General features: G+C 51.0%; 1 protein-coding gene across 3 annotated transcripts in view; it reads left to right on the top strand.

The window, feature by feature from the left end:
* The window catches only part of FAM107A (family with sequence similarity 107 member A), a 52,766-nt gene that overhangs the window by 30,186 nt on the left and 10,174 nt on the right, over nucleotides 1-12,406 (top strand). Inside the window, exon 1 of one of the 3 annotated variants that reach the window (XM_041762244.1) lies at nucleotides 2,537-2,749. The exons of 1 other annotated variant lie outside the window; for it this stretch is intronic. In XM_041762244.1, the coding sequence (XP_041618178.1) occupies nucleotides 2,671-2,749 (79 nt within the window). In that variant the 5' untranslated portion in view covers nucleotides 2,537-2,670. Of the gene's footprint in view, nucleotides 1-2,536; nucleotides 2,750-10,159; nucleotides 10,389-12,406 lie in introns of those variants that run through there. One more of the 3 variants, XM_041762245.1, reaches the window with a different exon arrangement.

Genomic DNA, 12,406 nt, shown 5'->3' with positions numbered 1-12,406 from the left:
CAATTTCAGCTCCATTACTAACTAGTTATGTGACTGTGGGCAAGTTACTTGAAATTTATCTCTAAAAGGGGTTATAACCAGGGCCATCTGGGTGGCTCAGTGGTTGAGCATCTGCCTTTGATTCAGTTTGTGATCCCAGGATCCTGGGATCAAGTCCCACATCGGGCTCCCCATAGGGAGCCTGCTTCTCCCTCTGCCTATGTCCCTGCCTCTCTATGTCTCTCATGAATAAATAAAATCTTTTTTAAAAGTTAAATAAAAAATAAAAGGGGGCATAACCATACTTGATCAAAGAGTAGATTAAGTGAGATGAATAATAAATTGTATATAATTTCATCCTCTAAAGAATGGATCTAAAATAGTCAATGCCAAATGTCTGTAATCGTGCCTGGCACTCGTAGTGGTTGGCTGTTGATGAGATATATGTCAGTCTGACCAACCAGTGATGTCCCCAAAGATCAAAGTGTGTCACTTGGGTCCTGGGTGGTGACTGAAGAGCAGAGAAGTACAGGAAGCAGAAGCTGGGCCTGGGAAGTGGCAAAGGAAAGCTAGAGAGGATTTGGCTGGCATTTGGCCTGGGGACACCAAGGCTGGAGAGGATGCAGAGGTGCAGGGAGACAGTACTATGTGGCTAAGGCTCCAACAGCCAGCTCAAGATTCCCTGGCCCACACAGGCTCAGCCTTGAACAGAAGCCATCCAGTACCCTGGACAGCTCTGGGGGTCTATACATTTCAGGGACTAGTTTTGTGGGTAGCGACTGGATTGAGTTTTGGTTCCTCCAACTACCTGTGTGAGCATGAGCAAGCCACCTCACCTCCCTGAGTCTCAATGACTTTATCTCTCAACTGGAGATAATACTTCCCCTTCAGTGCTTTTGTGAAGAGTAAGTGAGATAACAGAGGGACAGTAGAGTGGTCCATGTCTGAGGTCAGAACCTGAGTTTGTGTCCCCACTCCACACTGTGTGATCCCAGATAAACTGCTGAACCTCTCTGAGCCTCAGTTTCCTCATCTGCAAAATTGGAACACTAATAGACACTAATTCATAGGGTCATGAAGATGAAAGAGGACATTAGTTTTTATATTAGAAGAAACTTAGCATGGCATCAGACAGCAGAGTAGATAGTCAAAATTGTCAGTTTCTTATATATTGCAAATCTGCCTGATTGACTTTGCTCCTCCATCCTTAGACTCTTTTGGCTGGTCCTCTCATCTGGCTATTAAAGGGATTGTACAAATTGGGAGACATCAATCTTTTTTTTTTAATAGTTTTAAATCTGTAGCTTTTTCTTTTTTTAAGATTTTATTTATTTATTCATGAGAGACACAGAGAGAGAGAGGCAGAGACACAGGCAGAGGGAGAAGCAGGCTCCATGCAGGGAGCCCGACATGGGACTTGATCCTGGGTCTCCAGGATCACACCCTGGGCTGAAGGCAGCGCTAAACCGTTGAGCCACCCGGGCTACCGGGGAGACATCCTTGTGGAGTCTCACCACAACTGTCCTCCTAGAGTAACACCCCCTACTTCTCAGTGCCACTCCCCGGGACACTTTTTTAAATAACAATATATAGCATTTGTTCTGTGCTAGCCGCTGTTCTAAGATTATATATAATACTTATAATCATATATATGTAGAATCATATAATCATTATATATATACATATATATAAATAAAAATATAATGAACATGTAGGGTGGCTCAGTGGTTGAGCATCTGCCTTTGGCTCAGGTCATGGTCCCCAGGTCCTAGGATCAAGTCCTGCATGGGTGTCCCCACATGGAGCCTGCTTCTCCCTCTGCCTATGTCTCTGCCTCTCTGTGTGTCTTTCATGAATAAAAAAATCTTTTAAAAAAAAGTATATGGGGGAATCCCTGGGTGGCCTGCCTTTGGCCCAGGGCGCAATCCTGGAGACGCAGGATCGGATCCCACGTCGGGCTCCCAGTGCATGGAGCCTGCTTCTCCCTCTGCCTGTGTCTCTGCCTCTCTCTCTCTCTCTCTGTGTGTGTGTGTGTGTGTGTGTGTGTGACTATCATAAATAAATTTTTTAAAAAGTATATGTAAAATGTGTATATATATATTCATAAATATAAATATGTACACACACACACAAATATAAAATCAGTTACCCTCATAACCCTGTGAGATAAGTACTGTGGTTATTCCCATTTTACAGATGAAAAGACTGTGGCTCTGTGAGGTTACGTAATTAAATCGCGGGGTCACATCCCTATTAACCGGTGGCCCTGGGGCGCGATGCCAGGGATGCCGCTCCAGAATCCCACACCTGCTCGTAGCATTCAAGGAAGCCAGTGGCCAGGGAAATGGAGAAGAGTGGGGAGTGGTGGGTGGGAGACCAAGGCTAAAAACCAGGACATCGGGCTCTCCCTGGGCTCCAGAGGAGTCCTGCCCTGCCCCTGCCCCTGCCCCTGCCCCTGCCCCTGCCCCTGCCTGCGCCCTCCCGGCTGCGCGCAGAGCCCCGCACCTGCCCGCGGTCCCTCCTCCCGGCCCAGCTCAGCTCCAGCTCAGCTCCAGCTCAGCTCCCGCCGCGGTGGTAACTCGATCCGCAGCTGGGTTCGGGCCTCGATTGGCGTCACCCCGCGGAGGCGCCGGCCCCGCAGGACTCTCCTCCCGGCCGCAGTGCCGGCTCCGCAGGCGGGCGCACGGGCGCATGGCGCAGAGGCTGGGCGAGCGGACTCGGGGCCCCGCCGAGGCCTCGGGTCTCTACCGGGCCGTGCTGCTCCGGTCCGGTAAGTGAGGCCAAGTCCCGGCCCGCACCCCGCGGAGAGCGTGGAGAGGGCAGCGCGGGCTCCCTGCGCCCTGCGCCCAGCCCGCCGGGCACCTCGGTCCTCCTTCGTTGCTCTGCTTTCCTCCCTTCCTTCATTCTTTTAAACTACCTTTTCCTTTCATTCCTTCTTTCCCTCCTACATTCTTTTTTGGGGGGATCCACCCTTATATTGCTTTATTCCAGTGTGCAAATGCGCCCCCCCCCCCACCCAACACACACACATAGGCACCCACTCGGTGTCCTAACTATGAAAGCCCGGCAGGTTCCATCCCCTGGCGGGGTCTGAAGCCCACGAAGGCGCTGGTAAGGAGGGTGGGAAACGGGTAACCCTGCGGGGCCGCAGTGGGGCAGGGGGGGATGGCCCGCCTGGGGTTGCATCAGCAGCCGGGAGGCAGGAGAGCGACCTGCAGGGAGAGATCTATCCATACACAGGTGAAGAGAAAAACATTTAGGAAACACACAATGCTTAATTTTCAAGGGTGAGAGTTGGATAACACTGTTGGTTTTTTTTTTCTCCCTTCTCTATCCGTCTTTTTGTTTACTTATTTGCGGTAAGCTCTTACCACTTTTCTGCCCTGGACAATGAGATTTTTTTTTTTTTTACTTGGAGAACGAGACAAACATGGTCTTTAGTCCGTGTAAAAATAATGTGGAATACCAGAGATGTAGAAAGAAGAAAAGGAATGCCCGCAGTAAGCATTTGGGGAGTTTCCCCTCCAGACTTTATGCTTGGAAGGAGAAGTTTGGGGAAGGTGAAACTCTGCCTCAGGCCAGCGTGGACCCTGCCAGTCGGGGTGCTACGGGATTAGAAAGTGCCACAGGGGACTCGGGCTCACCTGGGCTCATTATCTGCCAGCCTGCCGCGGGCATGGAGCCCACCTGACCCAGTGGTCCAGCCTGCAGAGGGGAGTCACTGGCTGCACATCTGCCCCAGAGGTGCCTGCCCTGCCAACCCTCCCCTGGACCCCCACCCACTCCCCACCTCCACCAGCACGACCTCAGGACCTCAGTTCTGAGACTATCTCTCGACTTAGTCTGGCTCTGCCCTGGGGAGATCCCCACGCAGGGCTACTGCTTTGGAACATTGAAACAACTGTTCTCTTAAGTCCAAAAGCGAGAACTGGGCAAGACTTGAGGATTGCCGGCGCCTTCCTGGGGGGTGGTGGGGGGGGGTCTTGAATCTGGCTGCGCTGGGGCAGGCAGAAAGGGAGCAGCTCCATAATTAGATGAATCCGATTTCAAATCCCAGCTCCAGTGATTTCCCACAAGGCAATCCTCCTAAGTGTTCCCACCCAGTTCCTATCTTCTCACAAAGGTGGTGGGGGCGGGGGGGGGGGGCGCTATCTAATCTGAAGACCCTGTGTTCCCTCTAACCTGGAGCTGCAGCCATGAGCCTCATTCAAAAGGCAACATTTTTCACTGGCAACCTATTCAGAATAGCAGACAGATCAGAGTCTTTCCAGGGGCCACATGCTGTACCACTAAGAGCTACAAGCCAGGGAGGGAGCAAGGAGTTTGGGGCCCCCAAATGTCCCCTCTGGGAGCATTTACTTTGTGCTAGGCACCGCTAGCTCATTCGGTCTCAAGAGCCCTACAAGGTCACTGCTGATTGTCATCCTCATTTAACAGAGGAGACTGAGCTTTATTTTTTTTTTATTTTTTTTTAAATTTTTTATTTATTTATGATAGTCACAGAGAGAGAGAGAGAAGCAGAGACACAGGCGGAGGGAGAAGCAGGCTCCATGCACCGGGAGCCTGATGTGGGATTCGATCCCGGGTCTCCAGGATCGCGCCCTGGGCCAAAGGCAGGCGCCAAACCGCTGCACCACCCAGGGATCCCGAGACTGAGCTTTAAAGAGCTTCGCAGCTTGCTCCTGCTCCTGCTAAGAGAATGCTTCTATCCCACAATGAGGTAGAAAACACATGCAGACTGAGGCCCATCTATGCCAAAGTCTGCACATCTCCTGAGGCTAGTAATAATAATGGCAAATAATATTGATCACTTATTGCCACTCACTTTGCCAAATGCTGTACATCTGTCATCTCATCGATGTAATTCATTTATTCCTTCAATTAGTATTTATTAACCACTATTATGCACTACCCCATGCAAGGCATGTGGATGTACTCATAAATATAACAGATATGTCCCCTCTCAAGGAGGGAAGTAGTATTAACCCTTATTTTACACATGAGAATATTTAGGCTGGGAGGATAACATGACTTGTCTAAAGTCACACATCCCATCAGGGGTGGAGCTGAGTTTTAAATCCAGGGCCTCTAGAAGCACTAGTCTGGTTGTCTCACACATGGAAAGCAAGAAGAGTCAGGGATCCAACTGGTCCATTTAGTGAAGAGGCAAAAACCCTCCTCCTTTAGAAGCTTCCAAGGATGGGGTTATGGAGTCAAACCCAAGATGGTAGCCATCCATCTTCATTTACAGTATTCTCAAGTCATGTACAAAGTAAGACAATACTTCTAGAAAATTTTTCATCAAAAATTATTTTTAAATAACTTTTTAATATTAAAGTATTGTATGTTCACCGTGAATATTTTGGGAAATTGAGAATAAAGAAGGGGAAGCCTTACCCACAATCCCACTAACCCTAAGCAACTGCTGGTAACATTGGGGGTGTCTCCTAACCATAGTCTTTGCTGTTCAGAGCTTGTATGTGTGGTTGTGTTTGTTTTACATCACTGAGGCTGTATCAACTCTAATATTTAATCGCACTTTTTTCACGTGCAGGAAAATTTATATTGCTTTTAAATGGGTTATCAAAATAACATCTACCACTCTGGAGCCCACACTCTGTGACAGGTAATGTGAAGGGCATCCCTTTGTGCTGTGTCTCCTTTCTTCCTCAAAAGAATGTCTGCCCCATATCAGAATGAGGAAATGAGGTCTTGAAGGTCACCTAGCCGTCCACCAGTAGAGCGAGGAACGGTATCTCCATTGACACCACTGTCCACGCTCTTAACCACTAGCTGGAAGGGTGGGTCACCTTTGGGAATAACTCACACTTGGCCATACCTGGTAAGCTACGCAGCGCTGTTGTAAAGGCCCACCTGAGGTTCACACCCTCATCCTACCTGGAGCTCAGGTTGGTTCCCGGCAGGGAGGGAGGCATCTGCAGGGACAGAGGAACAGCACTCCAGGTGCCTGTAGACATCAGTAACTGTGCTTCTCCCCTGTAGCCAGAGGGACAGCCCTCACCTCCGTCCCTGTCTGCCAGGCACAGTTGCCAGATAAAATTTGAAGGACACCCAGTTAAACTTGAACCTCAAATACACCCACAAAATATTTTAGTGTAAGTATAGCCCAACTACTGTATGGATATGCTTATACTAAAAACTTATTGTTGCTTATCTGAAAGTCAAATTAAACTCAGCCTGTACATTTTTATTTGCTACATCTGCCAATCCCATTGCCAGCAATCATGGAAGTTTGATTCACTTGACAAGCTCTGGTCTGCCCAGGTTCCTCATTCTCTTTCCCTACACACACACACACACACACACACACACACACACACTCCTCTCCCTATCCCTAGCTCCACTGTCCCTCTTTCGCCTGACTACTGGCTCCGAGTGAGTTAAAATGTGCTGGGGATGGGGGGCAGCCCAGGGCCCCTCTGCAGCTAAAGAGACAAAATTCACCATGCCCAACCGCAGCTGAGTGGAGAGCCAGCTTTCTGAAACAAAACTTAGTTCTTCCCCACTCCCCACTGGTACTTTCCTGTTTGCACACTTGAAATCCCTCCACCGGGCAAATTCTTCCCGGTTCAAATTTGTTGTAAAGGCAACTCTCATTCCTTTTATAATCTCTCCACAGATCCCATGACAAGTTTTTCTGCCAATACAGTTTCTCCCCCCCTCCATGTCCTTTCAACTGAGCATGTTGGGGGTGGGGAGGAGGTTGGATCCTGAGGTTGTTTTGTGGGTGGCTTCTCAGAAACCTCATTGAGGCCTTGAAAAGGGACCCTGGAGATTTAGACTGAGTATAGGGCCGAGAAGGAAGTTTTGAGTTGCCATGGGAACTTCTTGTCTGATGTTTGTGCACCCAGATAGCTGCTCTAGGCGCCTGTGAGCTTGGAGACAGGGGAGCAAAAATGAAAGGAAAGATATTTTTGGAGGTTGTTTTGTTTTGTTTTTAATGCAAACTGCAGCCCCAGCCCACTACACATGCAGGAAAATCCCCCAGCTCCCACTCCTGACTGCCTCTCCGGGTCTTCACTAACCACCCCTCCTTTGGGCTCCTCTAAATTCCCAGGAAAAACAGACTTCAAAGGGGCGAGAAGGAAGTGTGGGAGGGGTGTGCTCTACCTCTGGGTTCCCCCATAGTTCTTCTGGGGCTGAGCAAGAAATCTGATCTCCCACCCCTGGCATTCCAGAGTCCTTCCTTTAGGGAATGGGAAGGCCTCCCGGGAAAGCTCCACTGCCCAAGGCAGGAGGCAGCGACTAGGTTTGAATTTGGCCCTAACCTGGAGTAAACTCCTGAAAGGCTCATTTTGCCCAGAAGGCCTCTATTTTCCAATATGCAAAATGGACATGACTGAACCAGATGTGAATCATAACTATCGTCGGTTAGAAAAGGTTGCTATTTCTCAGATTTTTAATCTTTATTGTTTTCCGAGAGCAAAAAACGATGTATGCCTGGTTTTGTTTTGCTTTTAAACCACAAATATTACAGAAATATTGTGACTAAGGAGAAAGGCCTGTAATTTTATGCTGTAAAATAGTGGTTCTCAAAATCCCAGATACAAACAAATCTCCGGGGGCTGTGCTAAAAATCCAGATTTGTGGGCCCCTCCCCCTCATAAATTCTAATACAGCAATCCAGGAGCACAGCCCATTCTAATTCCATCTTAACACTTATTTAACAAATGATGGCTAGTAATGACATTTAAGATACATTGATCTAAAACTGACCACTTTTAACAGTCCAGTGTATAGACCTCCAGATTGGTCCTCTATGAACTGTAAGTACTAACTTTTGTATCTTGAAAAAAAAGGGAGGGTAGGAATCACATTATATGTGATTGTGCAGTTTGATTTTTCACCAGACATGTACCAGACATCTTTTTAGGTGAATAAATAGACATACTATTGACCTGGATCCCATTATGGGGTATAGTTTTATTTCTTACTGATGAGGTATGGCTTGGAAGATGTTAACTATTGATCTCATAAACAGTCACACACACAGCAAGATGGTATTATAACAAGCACAGGCCTGTCAATGTCTTTGGTATCTACAAGTCAACAATCGTTATTGAGCACCTTGGTCCCGGGACAGGATACTGAGATAAAGTGAGGCCCCAGCCCTCAGCCTGACAGTCTGGTGGGTGAGCTTGATGAGTGTGTACACAGGTTGGGCTGTGAGAAGAGCTTTAATGGAAGAGGTATAAGGATTCCCAACTGCCTGGGGAACATGGCACCCAACCTTAGGCGGATGCCTGCCCAACTCTCTTTGGCTCTCCATTGCTCTGGGCTGCTGTCAGAGTCCTCCAATAAAGAAAATACAAAGTGGAAATGAAGGTCATTACTGGCATGGGGACTGAGTCTGCTCCTCTGGAGTAAGCTGGATTAGGGGGTTCTGTCTTCTGCAGGTGGCATACAGAAGCTGTCAGTTCCCCAGGATCCCTCCTATTCCCCCACTGCCACAGGGCACCCAGACTGGTTCAGATAAGCCACTGTGGGCCCTGGGAAATGCCCAGAAGAGCCATTTGCACAGCAAGACAATATACGGCAACAAAGAGAAGCTTGACGGGAATTTAGTGGCAGTCTTCCACCACTAGAATTTAGTGAAATTAAGCCACAGCAGGACAGGAAGCCTGGGGAGGATACCATTCAAAGGACTTCAAGAGAAGCAGAATTTAGGAAGAAGGAATGAAAAGGAACACCTGTTGTTTCTAGAAAATTGTTTGATACCCAAGAACTTATGACCCCCTAAGTTTAAGTGGTTCCAGAATGGCCAGCTTGGTCAAGGCTCCAAGGCCATGCACAACTTGTCCCTTGCCTCCCTGATCAGGTCCCACGCCCCACCTCCCCCTCATGCCAGCACTCCGGCCCGCTGGCCTTCTTCCACCGTATCAAACTCACTCCTACCCTGGGGCCTTTCCACTGGCTCTTCCCACTCCCTGGAATGCTCTCATATGGGAACATGTTGCTGATTCCTTCTTACCACCCAGGCCTCCCTAAAAGGTCACCGCCCTGGCGTCCACCCTTCCTGAGTCAGCCCCCCCCTTCTCCTCCCCTGTTCTTACTTTAGTCCTGCATTCATCAGAGGTCCAAGTCTCTGGTTTGCCTCCTTCTGTTTTGTCTGACTACCCCACGCCCACCGCGGGAATGTAAGTTACCGAGCCCAAACCTATCGGTTACCCCATAGCTCCAGCACTCGGAACAGTGCCAGGAACACAGTAGGTACCCAACAAATGTCACGTAAAATACACGGGCCAGAGAGGGCGCCCGTTGTCTTTTCAATGCCCCTGTTCAGGGTTGATATGCGTCCTGGGCTTCATGGCCTTCGAGGCAGCCACACCCTTCACCGGGAGGTGGGAAGGGAGCCCAGTTTACCGGCAGGTGCCAGCTTCCTGGCTAGAGGATTAAGGAGGGTGATAAAACCAGAAAACATGCCCAAAAGTTCGCGTGAACACCGGTTCTGAGATGAGGAGAACGCTCCCAGCACCGGGAAGCACCCAGGCGGTCTTCAGCGTCCACAGGTGTCCCAGACGGCCAGGACACTCGGTCACACGCTGAGCCGGGGTCCGTGGAGCGCCAGGCGCCGCGTCCTTGCTGGGGCCCTGCACTCGGGTCACCGCGGGTTCGGATGTCCCCGAAGGAAACGTCCTGGCTGCTGAGCTGAGCGAGGACCCCCTGCCTTCACTAACCCTGTGTCACTCTCTTATCTCCCGACCACCCGTCCACCGGCTGTTGTCCACAGCTGACAAACCCGGGGCGCTGGGCTGCTGCCCTGGGGCTGGTGGGGAGCCCGGCTGGGCTGACTCGAGGACCCAGAGGGCCCGCTCGGGCCTGGAGCCCGTCAGCTTCCCGCTTCCTCGCACTCTCAATGATGCCACTCAGACAAAGTTGAGGGTACAGAATAATAGGGTGCCTGGGGATCCTGGCCCAGCCGGCTGGCCAGCGCTGACCGTGTGGCTCGGGCCCTCCCGCTGGCGGCCAGGCTCCCGGGGCAGGCAGGCAGGTGGGCGCCGCTCCGGGCCGGGCCGGGCCGCACTCCCGCTGACCCTCTGGTCGGAAGCGCGGGAAATGCCTGAGCCTGGCCTCACTCCTCCCCCGTCTGACGAAATAGGTATTTATTTGTGCCGCTCGAGCGTGTGGCTTGGACGCGGTGTTCCGCATTGTGGAAGTGGCCGCGCACCAAGTGAAATATCTGTTACTATGGCAACAGTTCCTTTTTATTGATACCAGAATAAACAGGAATGCAGAGCCGCCCCGGTGGCTGGCACCCGCCTGCGGCCCGGGGGTTTAGGACCCGCCCTGCAGAGGCGGCCCTTCCCGCTAGTCTGGGACTTCCCAGCGGAGCGAGGGACCTGCCACCGCTGCTCCCCGAGTTCCCTTCCCGAAGACGCATCCAAGAAGTAAGACCATTTCTCTTCTGTTTCCCTGGCGGCGGAGCCAGGTGCCGTGCGGGAGGAGGTGCGGGGAAGGAGGGCCCGGGCAACCCGGGGCAGGCAGGCTGGCTGGCTGGGGAGCCGAGCTGTTAGAGCCTGGGGCCCTGGCTCCGTCCCCCACCCCAAGCCCATCATCACCCAGAACAGGGGTTCATCCTCCTCGGTATCAGGTGACAGGCCGGAGGGCTTCAGGGTGCAAGGGACAGAACAGGGGTCTTGGCATCAGACATAGCTCCCAGCTTGGATTCTGGCGCCTTCCCTTACTGGCTGTGTGATCTGGGAAAATCGGATGACCTCTCAGAGCCTCTCTACCCACCTCCTCCGACTGTGGTGAGAGTTTTCCAAGCTACAGCTCTGAGGGGCTCAGCACAGTGTGTGGCACACGTGTGTGTAAACATGGTAACTGCCTGGAGAATTTGGCTCTAGCACCTTGCAGTAGGAGCAAGTCTGAGATGGAGCTAGAAACCAGGGTGTTTGGTATGTCGTTTCTTGCGACTGCTGCCAAAGCTGGCTGGTTTCTCCCGCTGTGAGCTGCCCCAATAGAGGTGTCTCCAGGGGCTTGGATCCCGAGTGGTTCTTAGCTCAGCGGGTGATAAGTACCTGCTGGGACTGTTCCCCTGGAGGCATATTCCAAGTGGAATGGCTGGCATCACATCCTGGTGGGCTAGTGGGAATATCTGGTCTGCTGACACTTGTCCCTTGCACCACACTCTGCACCAGCCTTGCCAAGGACCTTCCGTGTCCAGCTCTGGACTCTGCTATGGAATTGATTCAAAACCCTGAATGCCCATGCAGACCTTCTCATCACAAATTAGGAGGTCACAGTGGACCCAAGGCAAAATGTTTAGGACTTTTGAACCATTTTCTCATGGGTCGGGGAGATTGCATCCAAATGCACAAGGAGCTCTGATTCTAGGCAGCGGCCACCATAAATACTGTTCTTTGGTCTCTGGTCAGGGAAACAGAAAAGGGCCCTTTCCCCACTGAGGGGGAAAAGCCAGAAGGGGCTGGAAAATCCAGTGGTCACACTCATCATTTTCATCGAATGCCTCTCTCTCCTTTGCCAGTAGTTATTTTTAAAGCCTCTCTTGTCCACTACCTTTCCACCTCTTGAAATGTTGAACCAAGAAGGTCCCACTTGTGCTCAGAACCCACAGCTGGAATGGTAATGAGGAACAAGGGTGCAGGGAAGGAGAGCACAGCTGGTCTCCTCCTAAGCAAAGACCAGCCCCTGGGCAGACAGGCCTATAGATTCTGGCTCAAGCCCAAAGCGGCTAGGGCTGGTCTGATTGGGCTGGGCCTCCCCCGGTGAGCCTGGATTTCATTTGGGCTAGGAGTTCTCCAGGGGCTGAGCCAAAAGCCTCAGTTTTCTCATCTACAACGAGGCATAATAAAACAGTACCCCGACAGCCTCCCTGGGCAATTGTGAGATCCAGATGCAGGTGAGTGAGCCTTCACCAAGGGCTGAGGGTCCCCTTAGGAAAGGAGGAAAATCTGCCTTTTGTGAGCATCACTCTGCTAGGCAGTGGACTAACCACGTCCTGCACATTACATCATTTCACCCTCGAAACAGTCCCATGACTGTTGGGTGCATTGCCTCGGCCACTGTCCGCATTGAACAGAGGCTCAGAGAGGTTAAGCTATTTGCCAAAGGTCACACAGCTGGTAAGGAGTAACCCACCATGATTCAACCACCAGTCTGTCTCCTCCATTTGCCTTAACCATGCTGCTTTACTGGCTCATGTGTCATTTGTTGTAACTGATGCCATCAAAGACAGAACCAGAACCTCCAGGGCAGAGAGGCAGATGAAGGGGACATTAAGGCCTTAGACATCTGGGATCCTACAGCTCTTCTTAGGGTAAACTGAGACCTGGGTCCCCACCACCGCCACTTCCCCTCAGTCTCTCCTCACTGCTCTCCTGCGGCCAGGGTGGGTACCATTGTTTATTTCAAAGCTACCACCCTATCATTAGCCACACTCACC

The sequence above is a fragment of the Vulpes lagopus genome, chromosome 7 (assembly GCF_018345385.1).
Source record: "Vulpes lagopus strain Blue_001 chromosome 7, ASM1834538v1, whole genome shotgun sequence".
Classification (NCBI taxonomy): Eukaryota; Metazoa; Chordata; class Mammalia; order Carnivora; family Canidae; genus Vulpes; species Vulpes lagopus.
This window is presented reverse-complemented; position numbering and strand designations above follow the sequence as displayed.